We start from the raw sequence: 26,165 nt of genomic DNA on the forward strand, positions 1-26,165 counted from the left end.
GGTGACTTTTAGAATTGTACATTAAAATAATAGAAAGTTACAATAACATCAAAGTAACGTCAAAATGACAAGAAAATGATCTAATCATGATTACAAAGTGAGTTTTTATAGTCTTTTGTTATTCATTTTGAAATTGTGATTTTTTGTTTAAATGATAATATAGCTTATACCCATACATATGCAATGTCTGAAAAACATTTTAGAGATATCATATTTCTAAAATGTTTTTTGGACATGTATATGTATTTGTATATGTATTTATACATGTATTTGTATATGTATGGATAAGAAATAAATGAAATTCAAAGATTTGGTCACAATGTCATCATCTTTCTTACATATTACTTATATTTGTTTATTCTATTGTTAACACAACTGTAACAATATAGTCAAGCGATATCAATATTTCAGAAACTAAAATGATTATTTTAAAGTGTTTATATTTATAATGCAGCATATATACTTTTACCATTTTTATATCATTCTTGTGTCATTTATTGTCAGTGACGTTTAAGTGACAAATAAAGTCATATTGACATCATTATGATATCATTATGACTTCTATGTTCTACCTGGATTTCTCCAGAAGGCAACATCCCTTATGAAAAAAAACTACAAGAATATGAAAAAATTAAGACTATCGTTTCAAATCTTGTCCAATTTTAAAAGACTTGTTGGAATTACTTTTGATACAACAGTCGTATGAAAGTATAAAAAAATGTTTTTTTTTCTAATGACTTACTGATGATATCTTGGAGAGATTTGTGATATCTTAATTTTAATAAGGAGTATTTTGTTCTATAGAGTTAAGTGTAAAGTTGGTTTGTTTAATGTTTTTTCTCTTTTGATTAATATAATTGATCCAACTGATATTCTCTTTTTCGGAAATAAAAGGAATCGCTTTTTTGTTTTTTTAAGTTCACAAATCTCTCTAAGATATTATCAGTAAACAATTAGAAAAAAAATACTTTTCTATATTTTCATACGACTGTTATATCAATAAAAATAATTCCAACAAGTCTGCTTTTAAAATTTGAAACGTTAATCTTAATTTTTTCGTATTCTTGTAGTTTTTTTTCATAAGGGATGTTGCCTCCTGGAGAAAGAGGAACCGACATTGCATCAATAAGACAATATGCTTGATGATAGTATTAATCTGAATTCCATAAATTACTTTTTCATAGAAGTCGAGAAATAAGTAAAGCAGTGAAGTGGGTATTCTAATCAGGAAACTTTAAAAAAATTTGTTCCTTTAAATTTAAATAATAATTAGAAATATTTTTTGACACCAGTCTTTTTATAAAGAAATTATTAGTTTCATTTTTTGGAATATATATGCGTTGGCGATTTTGATTTTTTATTCTGATTTTTTTTGAAAGATAGAAGAAGAAAAATTGCAGTATTTAAATTGGAAAGAATGAAAATGAGCGGAAAAACTGAGGATGATTGAACGAGATTTTCAGATTGGAAGAGTTACTTTTACGGAAAAAACCCATCCAGCACAAAAGTTACAGCAACTTTGTCGCAACGTTGCTGCAATATTGCAACATTGTTGCAACGTTGCAGTAATGTTGTTGCAACTTTTATGCTGTATGGGAACATTCAAATATTTTTTCTGTTTACATTCAGTTGAATATTAGCACTCAATAGGCCTGTTTGTTTTGTCTGCACTGCTGAACTGATGCATTAAGTTAAAGTGAGACAAACGTAGGTTTTCTCACTTCAACTTGTTGCACCAGTTCAGCAGTGCAGATAAAACGAATAGGCCTGATTTCAATTTGTTCCGTAAAGCCCGTATCAGATTACCGACTGCAGACGCCGACCCGACTGCCGACTCTCAATGGACCAATCACAGTGAAGCGCCGACTGACTGGATCGACCGACTCGCGTTTAGACTTCAGTCTATTTTTTGAGTCGGCGACTTGGGTCGTAGCCAATCACGATAGTTCGGATTTAATTAATTTATTTGGTTTTTTAGAGCTGATTTTTCCAACCGCTTGATTAATTAACTGATAGTTAAATTATATGTCTCTCATTGTTTTTCTTTTGAATTAAACAAAGACAGATATATAATTTAACTGTTAGTTAACTTACCAAGAGGTTAGAAAAATGCCCTTAATAAAAAGTTTTAATAAAGTTTTTTTTTTTTAATTAAAAGTTTCACCTAAACAGATATAGGATAGTAAATAACCTTAATAAAAAGTTTTAACAAAAAGTTTTTTTTTTTTTTTAATTAAAGGTTTCACCTAAACAGAGATAGGATAGTAAATAACCATACATATATACATATATATACATACACATAAAGAGTATGATGAATCTCTAATTATATATATTATAATTTACAGAGATAATACCTGTGGCAATGTGTCTCAAAGTAAGGGACAATCTTTCTGCTGATGGTATACTTTTTCTCAAATGAGTGTCTTGTTTTATAATTGAAGGTGCAATTTTGTGAAGAAGCTCCTCAAAGGTAGCAGTATCCATCCTTAGGCATCTGTTTAAAGATAATATGAAACATAAAGACATTACAAATATTATGTTACGTTTATTTTCCTCATTAATACTTAGAACCTCGTATTTTTTGGGTTTTACAATACCTGTGAAATTTGTATGGATCTTCTAAACATAATTCTACAAAAAGATTGTGGTGCATTCCTTGTTCCTGTCTTCTTGCTACCCACGATTTCATCCATGTTGATCTTTGCTGTTTATCAACCGAAAGTTCGTTCATTATAATAAATAATGACAGTGCGGCAATTTCTTTTTCTTTTTATAGTTTGCAGTTTTACATTTTTTGTCATATGTGGCATTTTTTTTAACTAATCACTTATTTTCTTCTATCAGGCGTCACTAGTATGATCAGTCGGCGGAAACGTCATCAGTCGTCGACAAGTGTGATCAACCGACGAGTCGGCAGTCGTAGTCGGCAGTCGAGTCGGCATCTGCAGTCGGTAGTCTGATACGGGCTTAAGAGTTAGAGAGTAAAGAAATATCGTGGAGGATGGGAGGAAATTCGAATGAAAGAAATAAAAAGAAATAAAAGTTTCAATTTGAGAAAGATATTTGATTGATATTGATTGAGGATATATTGAATTAAAATCTTTTGAACTTTTAGTTAGGAGATAATGAATTTCATAGTTATTCTTTTTTCCTAACAGATTGGTCAAGGGAATATTAGAAAGAAGATAATAGAACAATGTAGGAAGGAGGGGGGAACCCATTGACAAGTTCTAACCCCTTCTGTCTTTATCTCCTTTATGCCATGTATCTTGATATAATCTACTATCTTTTTGTGGCTAAGACAATATTCCCATGATTATTTTTATTTTATTTCCCTCTGAAGAAAAATTAAGTATATGAGATCCCAGTAAACACGAAGTATCATCGATGTTACAATGTCAGCTAAATCATATAGTATGTTACATAATAGTTGCTTTGTTATATAACAAAGTATCAGTTACGTAACATATCAATTTAGCTGACATTGTAATATCAATAATACTTTGTGTTTACTGGGATTGTGGATACATGGGATTAAATGCTTTACGATCTCCATTTTATTTATATATATTTTTCTTTAACACAGTTGATGCATCCATATGTAATGCAATGTAATGTTTTCACAATTATTCTGATCATGATTAATACCACGACAATTCTCATAAATCTGAGAAGAATTGCTGTTACGACAGATTTTGGTGGTATCTCCATATTTCTAGCAGTAATCCCATCTAACTTTTTAAGTAAAAAGTTAAAAATATCGTCTTTTCCAAAAGCAAGATTATTTTTGATGTTAAAGTATAATCAAATATGGCGATTATTGTTAATTAGATCATTACTGATGTGGTATTAGTATTAACGTACAATTTGTGAGATTATTTTTATTATAGACTCTTTTGAGATTTGGAAATTGAGATAAGCTTAATCCAGACCAGATCAAAAAGCTCTGATTATCAAGATTATTAAAAATGAATTATCAAGATTATTAAAAATGAATCCTTGTATTAATATCAGAATTATTGATCCCTTTAATGACTATCTTAAAATATTTTAGATATTATGTTAGATGATTATGTTAGAATATTTTGAAGTTGGGAATATAGAAGTTATTCAGATTTATTGCATTGAGATATTGATATAAAGTCATTATCGAGAGAAGAGGTCCTTTCAGAATATAGTATGTAAGAACTATTAAAAGACTATTAAAATTTTATCTATTCTTAGCTGAAGTAAAGTTCCAGGAATATATTTATATAATTTTTTAAATGAAGCATTTTCATTATTCCGGTGCTTATATAGATTATTATCATAATTTAAATTAAGCCTTTTTTTACAGATACTCACGTTATAGCTGTCGACTTTATCTGAATCATCTCTATCATTAGCAGTATTATAACTATTATTTACTCGTTTACTGCATTGAGTTTTCCAGGATCTTCTTTCTAATAGGAATCGCTTCAGTTCTGTGATTGATTTCAATTTAGAATTAGGTTATCATTTTCGTTGAAATTGTTGGAACCTTCATGAACAGGCTATTCTGCGTCATTATCAATATTCATTACAATGGATTTGGATATGTTTATTTCGATCTCTATGAGGCTTGCCACGTGAATATATTTTGGGGGTAAGTAGTTAAAGTTAAACTCATCTCAGGTCGGTTTATATATTCTAATAAACAGAGTTGGTTATAAATAACAATTACCAAAGTATATAACCTGGTAATTCATTGGATATGGCTATTTAAAGCAATATTTGATTCTTTATACACACTAGAAAAATATAAGGTAGAAAAGTATACACACTAGAAAAGTATAAGGATGCTCGATACTCTTAGGCTGACCAAAGCCTTCAAAATGAGATTTTTTAATTTGCATGCGATATTCTAGATTAGATATCAGGTTAATTCATGAGTTGCGAATGTATGCATAGTAAGCCAGAACGTACGTTGTTAGTAATTCAATCGACCCTCGAAACTTACCTTATTTACATATATAATGCGTTATGAATATATATATATATATATATATTCTAATCTAATGCAATTTGTATACGTAATTAGTCCCTGATATTTTGATCGAACATTTTTCATCGAAAAGGAAAGGAAATGAAATGAAATATATACAAATGCACTTTCAAGTTTTGCGTTACACGGCAAGACATGATTTATTGTAACAATTGAGAATGAACACTTTGAGGACCGACGTCCATAAGCGTTGGTTACAGAGAAACATTAATTCATGTCGCCAATGCTCAAAGTGTTTTGACATGTTGACATGTTATTCCATAATATGATGATGGCAAATATAAACACCTGATATCCTTTTCCTTATTCTTGTCCTTGTCCTGTGCTTTGTCTAGTTGCAAGTAGAAATTCTCTCTAATAAATACAACCCGCGGTGTAGGATTCTATATCACTTATTTTTGGAGAGTGTGCGTTGTTTTTCGGCATGTGTGACCAATTGGGAATCTACGGGAAGGCCTTTCCTTCGACGAACTGCATCCATGTAACTCTTCGCTCCATTAGCGCAGTCCGCCTTCTCACCGAAATGAAGATATTCCTCCTCTGTAGACGGTACCCAATAAGGATCCTGTTCGATAATCTGTAACGTAAAGATGACTTTGAGTAAACGAATAAAACCAATGTCAAAATTCCAGTGACATTACTTCTAACTTTACTACTAAGAAGAAACTATTCAAAAGAGGGAGAATCCTTTTTATGGATACTATCGAGAAACTAGAATAGAAGAATTTAAAATGTTTTTTCCTTATAATAACATTATATAAACTAGTTTTATATTATCATATAAACTAGTTGCAGTTGAAACAACTAAAAAGTTAAAAAATAAAGAATCGTTGCAGATGCAAAATTCAAAAAATTTTAAAGACTTAAGAAACTTAGAAGCTAATTTTTCACTTTAAACGTGATTCAACGACCGTTAAAGATATTAACACTTGGAAGATATTTATTCAAGCAAAAAATAAATAGTTCTTGTTTGTCTAAAATGTGTACGCCGCATAAATGGACTTTACAGTTGAAGTAGCTACGAAGAACCGTTGCGAATATATCCAAAAGATTCAAAGAATTTTTAAACTCTATTCCGAGATTAAGATCGTCCTATCGCCTGGAGACTACCGAGTACTAAGAAAAATCCGTGGAAGGTCACAAAATACGCCCGATAACTTACCTCCCAGTGACTAAAAACTAGCTGTGGACTGGCCAATCCGGATGTTTGTGTGCGCAATTCTCTCGCAAGGTGGAAACTTTCCTGGACAGGTAGGACAGCCAATACTCTAAAATGCCCACCGAAGCCGTGAGCACTGTCCGCGGAGATGACACGGCCTTGTCTCTTACCGAACACTGCGTATAATTTTCCTGCAACCGAACCAAAAACAATTATCGTTACGAACCTTTGTCTTCAATCTTTCGAGAGAATGCGCGCTATTGCCGCGGTGAAGCGATTCGCTCCCTATTCGATCAATGAGCGCAACGATGCCTCGATGCAGCTTTTCCGGAAGCTTTTCCGCAGCTTTTGCGGAAAATATAACTGTGTATTCGCCTCTTGCCAGCAGATGTGAGCTGAATGGATGAAAACGTGACAACAACGAAGGAGAGATTTTCAGGCGAGAATACAACTGGAAGATATACGAGGAAAAAAATGCGAGTCGTTCATGGAAGGAGTAGGCAGGCACTCGTTAAAAGAAAAACGAAGGAAATGGAAGATCGCGCAAGCAAATCATTCTGTAGAAAGCACAAGTCCGAAATATGCCGACTAGCGATTCTCTCGGCAACTCGCTACGACTCGACGGCGATAAAACAGAAGAATGCAAACCTCCGGTTGACCTCCGGAGAAAGAGTAAGACACCCGTTAAAACGCTCTTGGAACGGAGCGAAGTGCGCTCCAGAGAAGCCGAGGGTAGAGAGGATACGATTGCAAGGACAACGGGCAAACGGTAACGATGTGTCCCGAGAACGACTGTTACCAGCGGAAACGATGAAAACATTCGGATGAGAGATAAATAGATAGAGAGGCTGGTGGGTGAGAGTGGTGGGGATGACGTAAGAGACAAAAAGGGTGGGGAGACAGGAGTAGTCGCAAGAATGAGCGGAGGCAGGAGAAGGGCGGAGGGGTGGGGACATCCATTCATGCTTTACTTCTGGCTCTTAAGAGTCCAGTCGAGCGGACGGCATACCTTCGCATAGGTTGATCTCGTCGTAATATTGTCGATATTCTGTTTCACTCGTAACCTCCGCGCGCAGATCGATCTGTTCTTGCCGTTTTCGACAACGACAACAACGGAGACAAGAGCCTCGCGGTTTTCAAACGGGAAAAACTGCAGAGAGCAACCGTTCTCTCTCTCTCCCTCTCTCTCTCCCCCCCCCCTCTCTCTCTCTCTCGATCATTCGATCAATTGACAAATCAATACGAGAAATATAATTCGACCGACGATTCAGTACGCGAGAGTGCGCGAGTGCGACACGCTCTATTGATTTGAGACTAAGGGGCCTAGGTCCAAATCGATTATCCTCTCGAGAGTTTGTCGATCGGGGAAACCGAACGGTAGTCAGACAAGCGCGAAAGAAAGATGAGGTGGGACTGTGACGCAAGGTCTCGGTAAAGAGAAAACACGAGAAAAGAGCTTATCGTCACACACACACACACACACACACACACACACACACACACACACACACACACACACACACACACACACACACAGAGAGAGAGAGAGAGAGAGAGAGAGAGAGACACATGCACAAACACACATACACACATCGCGCGACTGAAAGGAAGACTGCGTGATTTCATCGGCGAGCGGAAAGTCTGATCCGAAAACCCATTGCGATTCGCATCGATCAAACCGCTAAGGGTGTCTCCTATCGGTCGACAGGATTGATCGCCCGTCGAGACGCTCGAAAATTGCGAAGATGGACTTCAAGTAGTCGACCAAGGGCGAGAAAATACTCGTATCTTTAGGCCTATCGCTCTTTTCTGATCTCGTGGCAGTATCTTGCCGTCTTTGGTATTTGAGTACTATGAATATTCTCCTTACAAACTTCCTCTTGCTCGTTTCGCCTTGTCGTGCGAATAAGACTCGTGGTGAATGTATCGTTGAATCCCTTCCATTCTTTTTATTGTACTCTCCTCCTCCCTACCAGTTTGAGTAACACCTAACAGCGACGCGTTTCCTCCGCGCGTAACACAAGCGACCGCCGACCGATCAACCGATCCCGTCGCGGGACCGATACTAATTATCAGAATATAAAGGAATAATATAAAGGTCACCTCCGTGCACACACACACACATACACCCGCGCGCGCGCGCGCGCGCGCGCGCACGCACGCACGCACGCACGCACGCACGCACGCACGCACGCACGCACGCACGCACGCACGCACGCACGCCATACATACATATACACAGCACACACACGCGCGCGCATGCACGCACGCACGCACGAACGCACGAATACACGGGAGATGACCGGCAAAATGATACAGAATCTGCTGTACACTCTGGCGATCGTCGGTGTCGTCCGTCATAGTCAATGCGAACTGTTCGCGCCGTTCGAGGAGACCGACGACGAGTACCTCAACGAGTATCTGTTCTTCGACGAGAGCAAGTACCTCGCCGAATTGCAGGAATTCGACGAGGCGACCGTTCGGATCGACCTGATCAATCGCAACAGGAAGCACCGATTGATGCATGAGGAGCCTAGAGTGCTGTATCAAATCGGGGTAAGTCGATCGTGTATGGGTAAAGTTTTGATTTTTATCGTGTGATAAAAATCCCAACTGGGTGGACTTTCGTCCTCTCCTTCACCGAAAAAATTGTATTCTTATTTTAAGGATTTCCCACTTATGTTTAGGATAATTTTAATAATTTTAATAATTTTTTCTAAAATAGGCACCAAGAACATTTTCTTAACTTAAGAGAAGAATCTTCTTAAGAATGTGTTAGTACTAGATATTTTTAAGAAATAATCTTAACGGATATTCTTAATGTATATAAATATTAATACAACCATATGCGATAGATCAAAGTAAGTAAAAGCCAACGCTGCTATCAGATCGCAACTTTAAAATGAAATTAAAAAATGTAATGTCACAAAAAATTAAGGGGGGTTAATTAATTTAATATTAAAAATTAGGAATCAGAGTCTGCTCGACGCGGAAAGTTGATTCACCGTGTATACACTTTCTGCATCGAACTGATTCTAATTCCCAATTTGTAATATTTAATTAATTAACCTCTTGTACTATTAATCCTCTTGTAATGTTACATTTTTAATGCAATTTTAAAGTTGCAATCCGATTTCAATGTTGGTTTTTATTTGCCTTTGATCTATTACATATAATTATACTGCGAAAGTTGTTTTTGAGATAAAAAAAAAAGCACACACTTTTGCATAAAAGCATAATGCATAAGGAAATGAACTAATCAGTCTTTCATTTCAAACATGGCAATAGATATGAGGATTCTGTTTCCTGGTTCCTTTCTTTATTGTGTATCATGCCTTTATGTAAGAGTGTTTCCTTCTTAATGATCGGTCGACGACTTGTTTCTTGCTAGGCAGTTATTTTAAAAGAGTATATTCTTAATTTTAATATGTATTCTAGACATATCGATAAAAAGAAGAAAATATTCTTATAGATTAAGAATATTTGTTAAGAAAGCTTAAAAAATATCAAATTTTCTTATATTAAGAACACAATTTTTTCAGTGTTCGATTCTCTTAAGTCGCTCCCATTGCGTTGGTCTAAGTGCGGGTCGATATCTAAACCAGCGGTGGTCTGACCTATATTATATTGTACATGTATTGTATTTGTATTAACACACCAAAAAAAAATAATCTCAGAACAAACAGAATCATCTAAATTTTAGAGGATTTTATTCTTATATATGGCTTCAAGAGCATTCCTCTAAGATTAAGAGGAAAATATTATAAACACATTATTTTTAAAGTTAGAAGGATTATATGTTATATATATATATATATATATATATATATATATATACAGGGTGCACGATTTATCTGAAGACATTGAAATATCTCGAGAACTATGCATTGGATAAAGAAAAGTGGTTAATGAAAGTTGTTAGTCTCGAAGGGGGACATCCAATGATACCAAACTCGACCTCCCACCCCACCCCCTGGGGGTGGGGGTTGGGGGCAACTTTGAAATCTTAAATGGAAACCCCCATTTTTTATTGCAGATACGGGTTCTACGTCACAAAATACGTAAATTTTGTCCGAAACTTTTTTTTTGATTCGTGATAGATGGCGCTGTAATCGCAAAAAATTATATTTTCCGCAATTCTCCAGAAATGATCATTGGATTGAGAAATAAAAAATACCTGTTCAATATTTTTAAAGAACATAATAAAAGTTATTCCCCCCCCATCCTCTCGGGGTAGGGTGGGTGATAACGTTCAAATCTCAAATGCGGACCCACATTTTTCATTGCAGAATTAGATTGTACGTGAAATTTTTATTGAAACAATTTTTTTCATTCGTGATAGATAGCATTGCACTGCCTTTTATAATAAGCCGTAGTTCGCCATACATCCACAGTGGCGCGTCGAGCAGTTCCCTCTTCGATTCGGGTTCCTATTTGAGATTTGAACGTTACCACCCACCCTACCCCGAGAGGATGGGGGAGGAATAACTTTTATTATGTTCTTTAAAAATATTGAACAGGTATTTTTTATTTCCCAATCCAATGATCATTTTTGGAGAATTGCGGAAAATATAATTTTTTGCGATTACAACGCCATCTATCACGAATAAAAAAAAAGTTTCGGACAAAATTTACGTATTTTGTGGCGTAGAATCCGTATCTGCAATAAAAAATGGGGATTTCCATTTAATATTTCAAAGTTGCCCCCAACCCCCACCCCCAGGGAGTGGGGTGGGAGGTCGAGTTTGGTATCATTGGATGTCCCCCTTCGAGACTAACAACTTTCATTAACCACTTTTTTTTATCCAATGCATAGTTCTCGAGATATTTCAATGTCTTCAGATAAATCGTGCACCCTGTATATATAATGCAAATCTTATTGATTTTAACATAAATTTAACGTAAATTTCCTCTTATACACAGATTATTTAATCTTTTTTTAAAAGGATTATTATTTATTCTTACTGTACTTTATTCTTACTGGTTAATTAATTGGCTAGTGACTAATTTGGTGGCTAGTTAATTTGAAAAAATTATTATAATATATAGCGAAAAGTAATATATATATAGATGTACTTATGGTTCCAGTTCTACAATAAATAGGCACGAATGAAATAAGATCATCATAACAAATAAATTTCCAATCAGTTTTGTTATGGACTTCATAGCTATAAACATGCTCAACATAACTAATTATATAAAATATAATTAAAAGAAAAAATATATTATTCAATTTTTTGCATTAGATTATAAACTGTATTTGACCAAATATGAGTAAATTATCTTCGTTATATGTTATAGCAACACATATTTTTTAAAAAAGCGTTCCAAATATCGTGACCCATGAGCATATGGTTATTTTTTTGTTCATGTCTGGAGGTAGAGCATAACTGAAAAAAAGGAGCCGACATATTCCTCCTCATATAAGAGGAAAATTAATTGATATAAGAGGAAATCCTCTTGAAATAAGTTAGAATAATATCTAATAAATTTTATAGATGAATGATTCCTTTTAATCGCTTTATGGAAAGAGGAATCCTTTTTCTATAAAAGGCTTCGCTTAGAATATGAGATTATAGGAAAAATCACTTTATAAATAGATTTTTTTTAGTGTACTTCTTTGAAGTCGAGCGCGCGTGTACAGCGTTTGTATTTGAAGGAACGAAGAGAGAAGGCGATGCGCTCTTCGACACAGCTGCGCGCGAATAAAAGTTGCCGATATTGATGTCGTTCTATTCGCAATTTGAGCATTCTTCGCGTCGGTTTCAAGTAAGAAAGCGACACGTCGAGTTTCCGCCGACGGAAGTTCGTCGATGCTTCACGCGAACGATTCTCGTTTCGAGCTTTCCGAATTACCTAAAATGTTCAGGTCACTTCCCAGGACTCTTTTTGGAACGGGAACAACAACGGCCTTGAATTGAATCTTTTTCATTTCAAATATTGTCTTAGAATAAATTCAAGTTTTAATTCAATTTTCCCTTCATACGAATTTCCCTTCTCACGACGCTAGTTTTAGTTTTTGAAAATCGAAAGGACGTATCTGGCGCCCAACATGCGTCTAAAACAGAACCCCGGGAAACGTTTGAATATTCAGCGACTCAGTTTCCGTCGCAACAACCCACGATGAATGTGTGTTCCATATTATCTTACTATTTCGTACCGCTTCGTACTACTTCTCTGGTACTGAACGCGCACTTTTCGCTTGTCTCGCGAATATTTCTGCTCGCTATGTGTGAAATTTGAAAATTCCATCGACCACTTCGGCGAGGCAAGGGATCCTGTTTCAAGAGCGACATCGATTTTCTTTCGTGAAACAGGTGACCGCGCTTTAGTTTTGCAGACAATTCAGCCATACGCTCCGATATATATGCTCTCTCTCTCTCTCTCTCTCTCTCTCTCTCTCTCTCTCTCTCTCTCTCTCTCTCTCTCTCTCTCCCCCCTCCCCGCTTTGTGTATGTGTTATGTAGCGAGATATATATGCGCACGCGCGAGATTTCATATACTCGGGTAACATTCCCAGCAGATTCGAAGCTAAATCGTCCGCTTACAGGCGCAGGAAATAGAGGAGAGGAAAACGTAGCCGTTAGCAAAGAGCGGTGCCCACTCGATGCTCGAACCTGTTACTGTCATTGCTGTAAACACCTACGTATTGACGGTATACACACGACATGTTTCAGCTCTCCTCCCCTCTTCTCTCCCCCCCTCTCTCTCGTTTTCTCCGCTCCCTCCATTTTTTCTCTCGCTCCATCTCTCTCTGACTCTCTTTCTTTTGTTTCGTAGTTCGTTCCTCGTCTTGCACCTTTCTTCATCATCGCTCCTCGTCGTCGCCTAGCAGCTACCTCTCCTTGCCTTCGTATAGTATCTCCATTCCGAGTGCCAGGTGTCATTTTCATTGCGGCCATGCGAGAAGCGAGAGACGCGTGAGAACTTCCGGATGGTGTACAGCGCCCTTCCGGTCCCTCTATTATCCCATTTTAGTTTAGCACAGTTCTCTCTCTCTCTCTCTCTCTCTCTCTCTCCCCCCCCCCTCCCCTCCCCCCCTCCCTCCCCCCTCTTTCTGTACGTGCGTGCGCGCGCGCGCGTGTGTGTGTGTGAGAGAGAGAGAGGAGGAGGAGGAGGAGGAGAGGAGAGAGAGAGAGAGAGAGAGAGAGAGAGAATACTACCGCTATGTTAGCTTCAAAAACTTCCTTCGCTATCTCCTCGTCCCTTTCTTTCTCGCTCACATTGAAAGCAGAATAAAGAGATGCAAAGGAGCACACAGAAAAGAATAACGCGGACAAATGTGATTAATAATCGAAAGATCGAACATTGATATGAAACAAGCCATACTGCGCGAGTCGTCATCAAGACGAGCAAAGAACATTCGGGAGATTACGTTTTCTTCTACAATTAAAATATATGTCTCAGTCGTGGACAATGTGCTGCATTACGAAATGCTTCACACGTGTGACATTGGATAAAAAAATACATATTCGTTGTTCACTGTATAACAATGCGAAATTGCGAAGAGAAAGAAGATGATACGTATACACTCATTAAAAAAGATTTAAAAGCATGTACATTAAAAAAAGAAATGAATGTTTTCTTTTTCTTCTTCTCCCTCTCATAAAAAACTATTAGATAAAACATAAAATACATGTGGATATGGAATAAAATACAAGCGTGTACAACAAAGACGAACGGATACTCGAGGGAACGAGATCTTGCAGGGGATTTTCCTCTGTAAGAAGCTATTCGCGCGATCCGTTGTGTCGTAGTAGATGATACTAGTAACCGTGGTCGTAGAGCAGCTACAGTAGTAGTAGTAGTAACAGTGAATAGTAGTAGTGGTACTTGTAGTGATAGTGGCGGTAATAGTGATAGCAGTAATAGTAGTAGTAGTAATAGAAGCCACGGCGGGTGCGATAAAAAGACAAACGAGATGAACGGATGGCTGTGGCAAAAAGTCGAATACTCACAGTCGACGGTAAAATAGCGGAAGGCCATTTCCTCGAACGTTTCTTCGTTGAACAGCACGTTGCTCTAACTGCCCAAGCTCACGCACTCTCACGCGTTCCGATAATTATAGCACGTTAACAGAATGTGCACGCGTGACTAGCCGACGCGCGATCCATTTTTCGAAATCTGCAATATCTGCGGACATGTGGCGAGCTGACGCGAGCAGACCGCTACGATCACGATTGAAGATATCGTCTTCGAGGAAGCGGCTGATCGGCCAGCAACAACCACTTGTGGTCGTCGCGATGATGATGACCACAACGGGGTTAAGCAGGGTCGCTATAAATTCATTGTGGAACGCAAACGTTTCGCCGGGCCGTCCGATGCGTTGACGGTTCAAACGCGTGTCCGAATGTGAAATTGAGGCGCTAACATCCACGGCAAAGGCGAAACGGTCTTCGGTCGGAGTTCTCTTACGACAAGGGCACGCGCGCGCACACAATACTTGTTGGCAACTTCACGATTCCGTGGTCGCCTTACAGTAGTAGTCAACACTGTCGATGACGATAGCCGGACAGGACGTACGCGATTGCCTCAATGAATGGACTGGCAACATCTAAATAGTCCAGTTACAGCAGACTTTGTATCGTCAGCAGAAAGAGCGGATATATACTTTAGTTACGAGTCTGTGCGCAATCGTCTCGTTTATTTCATCAACATTACCTGTGGACTCGTGGCGCGCGATATCGTATGCACAAACACAAACACGCACTCACATGCACTGGGATATTATCGCTACGCAACGATCGTTATTGCGCAACAATATGCAATTACCGCGACCTTAATCGTGTCGCTGTAATGCATCTGTTATCGTTTTAAGATGCATCCAGGAAGATGTACCATCGCGGTTTGGATCCGGTTGGAGATACACATATGGCGTCCCTTGTAACGGTTTTTCAATGAGAAGCGATTAATCCTTTAATAATGATCCTATTAATAACGGAAAGAAGAGTGACTCAAATTATTGATGTTAATTATTGACAAAAATATCATTAAAAAAAAAAACTTATAATGGAGCAATTAAAATAGAACATTATATTTTTATGTTTTTAGGGTCGTTGAATTCAAATCCAAGGGTAAAATTACGAAATTAAAAATGATTATTCTGTGGCCCGAAAATTTTAAAAATCGTTCAATTTGCATACAAAATTTTAATTTCGAAATTTTTAGAGCCGTCCCAAATTCAAAATAAAAATTCATGAATTCAAAATGGTGGTTTCGAAAAACCTTTAATAAAAATTTTTATGAATCGAACGAGTTTTTGAATATTTGATCCGCTATATTGAATTCACTATTCTGAATTTTAAAATTTTGACCTCAAATTCAGATTTAGCGACTCAACAAACCCAATAAACTCCAGGAAATAATTTATTTATAATTTAATTAACTCCATTGTCAAAATCACTTTAAGAACACAAAAAACAAATAATTAATCGGGTTTACAAAAATTCATTTGCACTAATATAGTTTACTGCATGAAAATGAAGAGTTTTCCTAATTTTAGGAACGTTTAAGAACATTTTATTTCTAAAATCTAAAATCTAAAATCTAAAAGATCTAAAATCATTTAATTTTTTTCATTCCAAAATTCTTTCTATTCTAAAATTTCCAAAATTATTTTCTATCCATCTTCAATCGCGTTTTTATTCATCAATTTCTAAAATCATTTGATTGTCATTTTCTGGAATCTTAATCATATCTAATGTCTTAATCAAATTGACGTAATATCTGCCGCTGGTGATAGGCTAATCTCACGGCAAGAACTCGTTTCGTTTCTCTGCGGATATACTATATTAATCAGACGTGCGATGAAAATTCTCAGAAATTCGAATTATTTATTCGCAGCAAGTCGAGACAGTAAAAACGTGACTCTGTTCAGTTGATTTTCGTGCGACAGAGGGAGAGAGGGTCATGTATCTCATTATTAAACGACGCGACTTGCTTGTTTGTGCAGGATAGCGAAAAGGAATTGCCGGAGTGCGTGGACCAAAGCGAGGTGTGTAGCAAGGTGGATTTATATGGTGCACCGTGGGTCGAGAGACAATGTCGTTGTCCGGACGGTCGTACTTGTCCCAGCAGTCTTCATAGGGACGACGGACACACGATCGTCGATAAAATGCGGCGGTACAAGCTCTGCGAACCTGTGAAACGACTTCCTATCTGTCGTTACTTCAAGTTAGTTGGATCACGATACGTCTGCTTCTGTCGAGCCTATCCATCGATTCTATTCATCGGATTCATTCACTCTCGCATCTCTAGATCTCTCTATTCTTCGATTCTTTTGTACCAATTAATCGTTTGTTGTATTTTCCAAATTTTTTTGAATATTGAATACAAATCACTGACATCTATATTACAAACTAGACTGCTAATTTCCTTATATAGGGTATCACAGACCACCCGTATCACCCGATTTTTTTGTAAACGCGACATTTTAGGGACAAATGTTTCAGACAAAAGTTATATGGTTTCATAAAGGGGACATATAACAATTATATCATTTTGTTTACAGCGCCACTTTCGAGATATTTACTGATCATTATTTTTCTTAAATTTTCTTAAATAAAAATTCCAATTTTTTATTATATTATTTTTTTTCTACCAATTAATTTGAATAACTTTTATCTGAAACATTTTTTTATTTGCCTAATATTTTTTGAAATATTTAAGGAAAATTTGGTAACTTTTTCAATATTTGACTTACGATATCTCGCTAGCTATTATTTATCGGAAGAGAAAATAGTACTAGACTTTTTTACTGTACTTGATCTCAAGAATATATTGTTACAATAGTGCCCTAATTTTTGTTAACTAATCTTTTGGAAATTTCAAAATCATCAAATTAAAAAAAATGTATGATCTCGGAAGTGGCGCCATTTGTAAACAAACCGATATAGTTGTTTTATGTCTCCCTTGAAACCATATAACTTTTGTTGAATCATTTTTCTCTACGACCGCTCCCTGCACAGTTACGAGGGTGATGGATTAAAATTGGACACCTTGTATACTGCACTACTAAACTGCGAAAAGTATGTATTACATATGAGAATTAAACATCTGCACATGTCTGACATAAGTGATGACAGAAGAAAAGATGGTAAAGATAGTGATAAAGAAGTAAATATGGTCGATGTCCTCTTACATCAAAGTAAAATGCCAGAAAGTGTTAAAAAATGTGTATGTATATTGCTTGAAATTCAACTAATCAGACGTAAATGTTGTACTACTTATATAGCGCGTGTGACCTGTGTTCATATTTTTTGGAGTTATGTATTTCGGAGAAGTTAGTAAGCTAGTAATGCGTGTGCATGTGTGTGTGAGTGTGCAGACATGCAAATCTACATGAAAAAAATAGTTATTCGACTTTTCTCTCATATAGAGTGAATTGTAGCTTAGTCGAATGAATATTTTCACTCGAAATTAAAAAATAAATTGAATGATATGCATTAATGTTATAGAAATAAAGATTCGCATAGATTAATAAAAATTCACTTTAAGTTTGAGTTAAACATTTACTCTTGACATGACAAGACATTAATTTTATTTTGAGTTAGTTCTGATTCTAAAAAATTTAGGGAGTATAAAAAAGAAAAAAACAAAAGTCTTTATTCATAAATCTCTAACATTTTTTTCTCGATTTGGTGCACGTTCCGATTGAAACGTTTTAACTTTTCACTTATGTGAACTTGGCACTCGACTTTTGCAAAATTAACTTTTGAATATAGAAAATAATCGTATTTTGCTTCCAGTCGCTTATAATAATGATAATTTCGTTTGTAACTTCATTCATTAGAAACACAGAATTAAAAAAAATCTTTACATTAAAAGAAAAAGTTTCATTGTTATCGATAGAAAATTATTTGTATTTTGTAGTACTTTTTCCGTACTTATTTTGTAGTACTAGTTCTGTTTGTAGTCGAACTATTTAAATGTTATAAATATTTAAACAATTGGTCATAAGAGTTAACTTTGTTATTCGCATAGATATACCAAATTCGCTTGCACGATCCTTTTTAAAGTTGTTTGTAATTCTTTCCGTTCCACTTGTAGTTGCATTGTTCAAAAGTTACGAATATTTAAACAAACATCCAACAACTAATTTTGCTATTTTTGAGATATCTCAATACCGTTCGCTCTCTTTAAAATCGTTTGTGATTGTTTGTAGTGCTCTCATTTGTAATTGTACAGTTAATATTTAACATTATAATTAATATTTAACATTACAATTAACAATTAAGTTTTTGCAATTGTGATACTGATACACGCATACTATCAGACGTGCAATTCGAGGAAAATCGCCTCTTTAAAATGTTAAATATAGTATATTAATATTAATATATTAAATATAGTTAAATAGACTATATAGTATCGAGTAATGTGTTGTTAATGAAATATCGGAAAAAATGCTTCAATATTATGCGACTTGGCTAACAAACTGTTAAACTTGGAAATTGTTAGACTGCAAAAGGAAGCACTACAGATAACTATAGACGATTGTAAGAAGGAATGCACAAGCAAATTTGAGATATCTCGAAACAAATGGCAAAATTAACTCTTAGAATTTGTTTAAATGTTTGTAATTTTCGAACAGTGCAATTACAAACGAAACGGGAAGAACTGCAAACAACTGGAAAGAATTCTAATGAGAATTTGAGATACTTCAATAAAAGACAAAATTGATTCTTGGCTATTTGTTTAAATGTTTGTAGTTTTTGAACGGTGCAACTACAAACGGAAAAAACTACAAACAACTACAAACAAACTCTAAAGAAGATTACGTAAACGGATTTGAAATATCTTTATAAATTTGTAAAATTAATTCTCGACCATTTGTTCAAATGTTTATAATTTTTAAACGGTTCGACTACAAACGGAACAAAAAAGTATTACAACATACAAACAATTCTTTATCGACATGTATCGATGAAATCTTTTCTCTTAAAGCGAAGTACAAATTGTTTAAAATTCTGTATTTTTTAACAGACGAAGCTACAAATAAAATTACTGTTACAAATACAGATGCAATCCAAACATTTTCTAAATTCAAAAATTAATTTTGTAAAAGTCAAGTGCACATAGGTTGACCTTTCTTCTTCGACACAGAGATATTACATGGACACTCGCACCCGGAGGTGGCCCGAGAAACGCGACGGTGCAACGAGTTCACTGCCGATGTCGGCCAGGTAGCGTGCCGTATCTAGTACGAAGACAGCCTCACAAATCATCGGATGGAAATCAAGGTTTCATTTACTCCTTCGCCTGCTCTCCGCAAAGCGTAAGTCGATATAACGATAGAATACGATATATCGCGTGAAAAAAAAAGAAAAAAGAAAAATTGCGCGCTTGCTCTTTACTTTGAGATTTACTTTATCTTTCTTATATGTATATTAGATGTTTCGGTTAATTTCCGCTGTTTTTTACTTGAAAAATATATTTGTTTCAATTACAAAATGAATCGATTAATCGATCGAAATATTTTCCATCATTTCGTATTACTTTCTCCCATCTTTCTGGTAAGAGATGAATTCCGCGGCGATAGAACGACTCAGGTTTTGAAGCAATCCATTCCTCTACCCACTTTCGAACTTCTCCGTAATTTCGAAAGCATATGTCTTGAAGGCCATGCTGCATGAAACGGAATAAGCGGTAATCAGATGAGGCCAGATCTGGAAAATACGCGGCATGCGGAAGAACCTCCCCATTCGAGCTCTGTCAGCGTTTCCTTGACGACTTTTGCAACATGTGGCCGGGAATTGTCGTGAAGAATCACTTTCCTTTGTTGTATGTGATTTATGGTCGTTTTTAATACTTCAAACTGTATAATTGCTGTCGGTCAGCCATAAAAGTTTCATTCGGTTTTAAGAGCTCATAATATACATCTTCTTGATCCCACCAAATATAGAGCAATGTCTTATGACCATGAATATTGCGTTTTTAATGAATCCACTTTTCATCAACAGTGACAAGCCAGTATAAAAAACTTCTCTTTCTGCCTGGTAATCAGAGCAGTGGCGATGAATACACGGTCCAGCATGTTCGCTTCGGTCAATTCATGTGGCATCCATTTTCCTTTTTTTCGGATTTTTCCCATTGCATACAAATGATCAGAAACTGTCGAAACTGCAACATTTAGAGCCTCAGCCAATTCCTTGAATGTTTGAGATTGATTTTGGTTCAATAATGCTTGCAATTCTGCGTCTTCAAACTTTTCTCGCTGACCTGGACATTCCTTGTCCTTCACATCAAAATCAACACTTTTAAATCGTCAAAACCAATATCTACGTATTGTTTCTGATGGAGCAGAGTCACTATAAGTTTCCACTAATATTCGATGTGCTTCAACTGCAGTTTTTTTTTTATCAAAGTAGTGGAGGAGAACATATCAAAAACATAATTTATCACGTTCCATTTTAAATTGATTTAAAAACAATATCACTGCTTGGAAAAATAATCCTTGGTGGATTGAATTCTGTTGAGAAACATCTGATCTTTAATACAGCATGAGTCCAGCTGTCACAATTTGCTGCATTTGCAGCTGGAGCCATCTAAGTGCAAATAGCGAAAATTAACCGAAACACCGAACAAATACTTTGATTTCTGAAATGTACTTAGGATCGTTGTATCAATGGTAACGATACTTATGTTTGTTCCTTTTAATCGCAAATCACCACCTACACAATGATTGACATTTTCCTATCTCAAAAGAAAAGAAATCGATATTTATATTTTTTCCATTATAAAAATCTAAATTCGTAAAGTATCGCGCGCGCGCGTCACTCTTCAGTCGCTAAGATCAATCAGTCAAAGCTAATTAAATATAAATAACCTGGTAGTAACGGAAAATGTGTATTCGTCATGTGTCTATCACGAATTTGCTATCCAATTATAGAGACTACGATGCCAACACAAGGAGCCTTGTCGTCTGTTCACCGTACGCAAAAGACGAAACTCGCAGCTCGAAGAAGTGAACGCCTCGCCTCTCTGTCAGTGTCCCGGAGGACACCGATGCCCCAGACGACACACGGATCCCGGCTCCTTACCAGCGAGATCTTACGCCGGCGTTCTAGAGATTAAAACTTACAGCGGTTACTGCATACCCTCCCATCGTTTCGACGAGATAACTTACGACATGTAAGACCGTGTGTTAGAATCGCCACCTCCACCCGGTCTCATTCGATGAAGAAATCATCAGCGATCCAGGATATTTGCCACCAATGTTAGCTTTAACGGATGATTACTTTTATTCGTGGATGTGCGGATACCTGAAACCGACCACTCGACAAATCTCGACTCGGTATGATTCGACTCGATCTGATTCCGCTCTGAATTCCGAAAGGTTCTCAACGCACAGGCGTGTTTGGGCTATCGAGGTGTTAGTTCAGTAACAAATTCTGCGATCCGACCGTAGATCGACTCGAATTACCGAGCTTTCAAACGTTTTCTCATTTTGTGCATTATATCATTTTGAAAGACGACTCGGTTTCATCCGACCCAAACGAGAATACTTGAAGCTGATATTTATAGTCAGATCATATATCTCTTATCGATCTTATAGATTTTATATTTCAGATTGTCTCAAGTTCATCTTTAGATGCCTCGTAGTCATTACAATGCATCTTAAGACAAACTTAAGATAATCTAAGAGTCAACTATGAAACCCTTATATATTATTGTACTAAACCGCGAACGGAATTGATCGGAAACCCCTATTCTTATCTCACGTGTGTATATTCCTTAAGCGATCGACATTTTACTATTTTGCATCTTATACGCATAACTGATCCAATTTACGAAGGCGAATTATTTGCCCACTTTTTCTGACACCCCCCCCCCCCCATCAGGTTATCAATTATGATGCAGGATATACTTTGTAATCTTTGAGTACTTTTTCGGACATCTTTTCAAGAGCGATTTTCTTTCTTTCTTTCTTCTTTTCGCGAATAAAAAACGATATATATTCGACATTTAATTTGTCTGTATCAAAGTCTCGAGACGAGCGAACGATAACAAATCAGTCAATATCCTCGATTCGTCGTGTATCCGACCGTGCCATGTACGATCTCTCTGGTAATGTTGGCGAATCCGAGTGTAAAAAGTGTGTACAGAAGCATGTAGAAATAAGAGAAACAACTTGTGCTATAAAATGGAATTTTTGTATAATATACATCACGTTCGACGTAATCGTCTCGTATCTTCGTGGTATGATTCACCTGTAGTGTCGTTCATCTCGCACAGACTCTTTCTTCTTCTTGTGTTCTCTTCGTAGAATCTTATACGGGCGTGTTCCATTTATCGCTGTATAATCCTCGTAACTTTTGTGTATATAATAAATACATCTGTCTCTTCTGAAAGTATCATCTTTTTGAAAGTATCGTTCAGGGAATACATTGTATATGGTAGCGAGATATAGGAGGCGATTTTCAAAGACTTTCTCGATATTACTTGATTAATTTGATATTACTTGCACTGAGAAAAATATTCGAAATATCCGATTGTTAATTTCGTTATCCGATCAAATATCCGGTGTATTTGATCGGATATTTGATCGGATAACAAAATTAACAATCGGATATTTCTGATATTTTTCTCCGTGTGTTAATTTGATTGCAATTTAATAAACTATATGACACGATATTGTATTTTATCTCGCTCTCCCAATATTTCTCTTCTCACCTCGGGAATCTCTTTATTCGTTACTTATTAGAATGTCTACTTACGAAGCGCTACAAATAATTTTCAAGCAAATATACATCTTTTTTGCACACATGCAATAACAGGTACGAGGCGATTTATCAATCTTTGAAATAGTCGCGAATCCAGGAGCTCGGGAGAATCAGATAAAGACGCGAAGGATGTTCTGATCTACTACAAGTCGATAAAGAAGAATCTGACAGAGGCCCCTACAGTGTGAGAAAGATGTTAATTATATTTTCTCTTCTTTCTCTTTTCCTCTTTTTCGTGAAACATCTCTCGCTAAGTGTTATGTAGCAAGACGCGATTCTGAAATACTTGAGAGTGTCTAATCTTAACAGCGATAATTAACTTCTATCTTCACGACGCTTCTCACTCTGATAATACATATGCATATGCACACATAGCTCATCGTTACACCTTTACACGCAAATGACTCACTCGGCATGGCATTGTCATACTTTTAGTCGCAGGAACAAATAAAAAGCAGCACGTTATAATACGTAACGTTAATTGCGAGTTAATAACAGCGTAAATAACCTTTTTGCTAATATAATACCTCGCGACATGCCAATAGCGCGCGGATCTCGTCTGACGAGGCGGAGATTCGAAAAAGATGTTGCGAACCGCTTATGCTCCGTTAGGAAAGGAATCGATCCTAAGTGAATAGCGCGCCAGCCCTCTTTCGAAAAATGAACGCTCGACCGCGCCAAGTACATAAGAATGGCACTCCTCTCGGCGAGTTATCCTCAAAGATAACTTGACGTAACCAGAACGCGAATGAATGTCGGAAGCTGTGAGTTATCTGTGAGAACGTCACGGTCCATCACCCGCAGCAACTCGCGGATGTTCTACTCTCCTGCGTGTTACCATCTTACGGCACCGTTACCATCACGCCGCGCCGCGCCGTGCCGCGCCGCGCCGCGCACCGCTTTCAGGCGAATCGAGTTCTCTTTTCTTCGCATAGCGCGCACAATCGCGGGAGATATCTATCAAGTCGTTCGTTTAAAAAAAAGACCGATCAAAATAAAATCTATATCTTCGACAATCGATCTGACACGGGAATCTGTGCGGATATCCACCGGGCGTATGATACCAACGATGCCGCGATAATTCAATCGCGATCAAGGGTAATGGGCAAAACGCATGCGAATTTCAATTATACGTTGCCTTATGTTTATCATGTTACTAGCATTTATGGCAATCGTACAGGACACTCCGTAATTCACGACTTTAATCTTAACATGAAATTTTCTCTCTCGAAAATCGCTTTTGATTTAATTTTTCTCCAACGAAAACACCGAGGCATCTCGCGAACTAAGCCGGAGATATCTATTAAGTCGTTCGTTTAAAAAGAACACGAAAATAAAATCTATATGTCTTCGACAATCGATCTGACTCGGAAATCTGTGCGGATATCCACCGGGCATATGATCCCGATAATGCCGCGATAACTCAATCGCGATCAAGGATAATGGGCAAAACGCATGCGAATTTCAATTACACGTTGCTTCATGTTGCCTTATGTTTATCATGTTACTAGCATTTGTGGCAATTGTACAGAGCATCCCGTAATTCGCGACTTTAATTTTAACGCGAAATTTTCTCTCTCGAAAATCACTTTTAACTTAATTTTTCTCCAACGAAAATACCGAGGCATCTCGCGAACTAAGCTTTGAACGATCGAATGGATGACGGAACTACTTTCATCGATTCATTTCAAGAGTGAGCGTTGTTTAAAAAAAATGTTTAACTCGAGTTTCAGTCACAAATATATCCCGAGAAGAAAAAGTAAGAATGAAAAAACAAGGGCCCTACAAGGTATACAGTCTGTAAAGTAAGAACGTGCACGACATAAATGGCAGTTGGCTTCAAATATCGTCCTAGTTTTTTTGTGAGCCGATAGATGAAATCTTTGTCGTGAATGCTTTGTCACAAAAGATTCAGTTGACGTCGAACTCTAACCTGAGAAACACGTTAACCGCCATAAGTGCCGCATACGCATCGCGCTGTGTTCCTTTGTTCCCACCCCAAAGGACCAAAAATGTCATATGCAGTGGCTGCTATATACATGGGAAAGTCAAAATCGTTCGTCGCTAAGTGGGTTCAGCAATATAAGAAGATCAAAAATGTCGATGACTTGCCAGAACGTGGCTCGATAGGCAAAGTGACACCGAATATGGAAAAAAAATTGTGAATTTGTTTAAGCGGAACCCGATCTTAATGCTTAAAATTTATGAGAAGTGTTTGTTGCCGACTGCTGAACGATGCTTCATAAAAAAAAACGAGGACTGGATCTTACAGGAAGACAACGACCCAAAACACCGGAGCAAGCTTTGCACCGAGTGGAAAGAGCAGTCTGGCATCGTCACACTTGATTGGCCATCGCAGTCGCCAGATGCAAATCCCATTGAAAATGTGTGGGCATATCTCAAGCACAAGCTTCGAGGAAAAAGAGTGTGCACTTTGAAGCAGCTGACACGACAAATTCGTCTCATTTGGAGGTCTTTACCGAATGAATACGCAGTCAACTTAGTGGAAAGTATGCCTCGGAGATGCCAGTGGTGACTGGACTCATTATTAATGGTATAGCATTTTTCTTCTCATGGAGTATAACAAATCCATGTACTTAAAAATCATTAAAAATAAATTTTTCTATATATTAACCCGTGCACGCTCTTACTTTACAGACTGTATAACAAATGGTTTAACAGATCTTTATAAGGCAATATTATGAGAGCTTTATAAGACAATATCAACAGAGCCTTATAAAGCAATATTTTTTATTATTGCTTGAGTAAAAATATTCATTTTTTCACTCCATGAAATTTAAACTGTAATTTCTTTATTTCCTTATAATCTTGCTATAATAAGGTAGTATACAACAAGAATATTTTATTTTAAAGATATAGCATACAATACTTTACAATAAAATATAGCACTCTTTACACATAAAAATCCTGTTACTATTTTTATTAAAGTTTGTTGCATTTTAAAACAAAGGCAATACTAGAAAAATCTTTCTGGTGAGAGACTAATGAATATTAGTCTCTACTATTAGGCAACTAATAAAACTAATAACATTTGTTTTTAATTGCGGTATAATTAAAAAATCTTTAAAAGAACCAATTAGAACATACCTACTAAAACAATACTAAACTATGACAATTTTATTGCACGCTTCAGATCTTATTAATTTTCTATAACAAAACTTGATTTTGTATATCTAAAGCATCCTTAAAAGATCCTTCTAAGGCCCACATCAGTTTTCTATGTTAAAGCATTATTTCG

The 26,165-nt window shown here is 36.5% G+C and overlaps 2 protein-coding genes and 1 long non-coding RNA gene across 5 annotated transcripts in view; 2 read left to right on the top strand and 1 right to left on the bottom strand.

Annotated features, from left to right (window-relative positions):
* The first annotated feature begins 2,078 nt into the window (after positions 1–2,078).
* LOC109504023 (uncharacterized) lies at positions 2,079–3,124 on the top strand. 2 transcript variants are annotated; one of them, XR_003112845.1, is made up of 3 exons: positions 2,079–2,100; positions 2,349–2,473; positions 2,572–3,124. It is a non-coding gene; the product is annotated as an uncharacterized LOC109504023 (long non-coding RNA). The 2 variants fall into 2 exon arrangements; XR_003112846.1 differs by lacking the exon at positions 2,079–2,100 and adding an exon at positions 2,223–2,264.
* Positions 3,125–5,130: 2,006 nt separating this feature from the next.
* The window catches only part of LOC105185300 (elongation factor-like GTPase 1), a 71,921-nt gene continuing 50,886 nt past the window's right edge, over positions 5,131–26,165 (bottom strand). Inside the window, exons 4-5 of one of the 2 annotated variants that reach the window (XM_019842380.1) lie at positions 6,189–6,376; positions 5,131–5,603 (exon numbers count right to left, since the gene is read on the bottom strand). In XM_019842380.1, the coding sequence (XP_019697939.1) occupies positions 5,415–5,603; positions 6,189–6,376 (377 nt within the window). In that variant the 3' untranslated portion in view covers positions 5,131–5,414. The remainder of the gene's footprint in view (positions 5,604–6,188; positions 6,377–26,165) is intronic. The other variant, XM_011144684.3, reaches the window with a different exon arrangement.
* aos (protein argos) lies at positions 8,433–22,815 on the top strand. The gene is made up of 4 exons (XM_011144682.3): positions 8,433–8,741; positions 16,138–16,358; positions 19,287–19,458; positions 21,073–22,815. The coding sequence occupies exons 1-4, from the start codon at positions 8,445–8,447 to the stop codon at positions 21,316–21,318; spliced, it is 936 nt and encodes a 311-aa protein (XP_011142984.3). The 5' UTR covers positions 8,433–8,444; the 3' UTR covers positions 21,319–22,815.

This window comes from Harpegnathos saltator, unplaced genomic scaffold (assembly GCF_003227715.2).
Source record: "Harpegnathos saltator strain DR-91 unplaced genomic scaffold, Hsal_v8.6 scaffold217, whole genome shotgun sequence".
NCBI classification, from domain to species: Eukaryota; Metazoa; Arthropoda; class Insecta; order Hymenoptera; family Formicidae; genus Harpegnathos; species Harpegnathos saltator.

What these genes read in the sequence shown, in the direction of transcription:
- aos (XM_011144682.3), top strand. Translation starts at nt 8,445, where the DNA reads ATGCACGCACGCACGCACGAACGCACGAATACACGGGAGATGACCGGC. An exon ending in GAGTGCTGTATCAAATCGGG is followed by an intron (nt 8,742 to 16,137) that starts GTAAGTCGATCG and finishes TTGTTTGTGCAG; the next exon opens with GATAGCGAAAAGGAATTGCC. An exon ending in TCGCCTGCTCTCCGCAAAGC is followed by an intron (nt 19,459 to 21,072) that starts GTAAGTCGATAT and finishes ATCCAATTATAG; the next exon opens with AGACTACGATGCCAACACAA.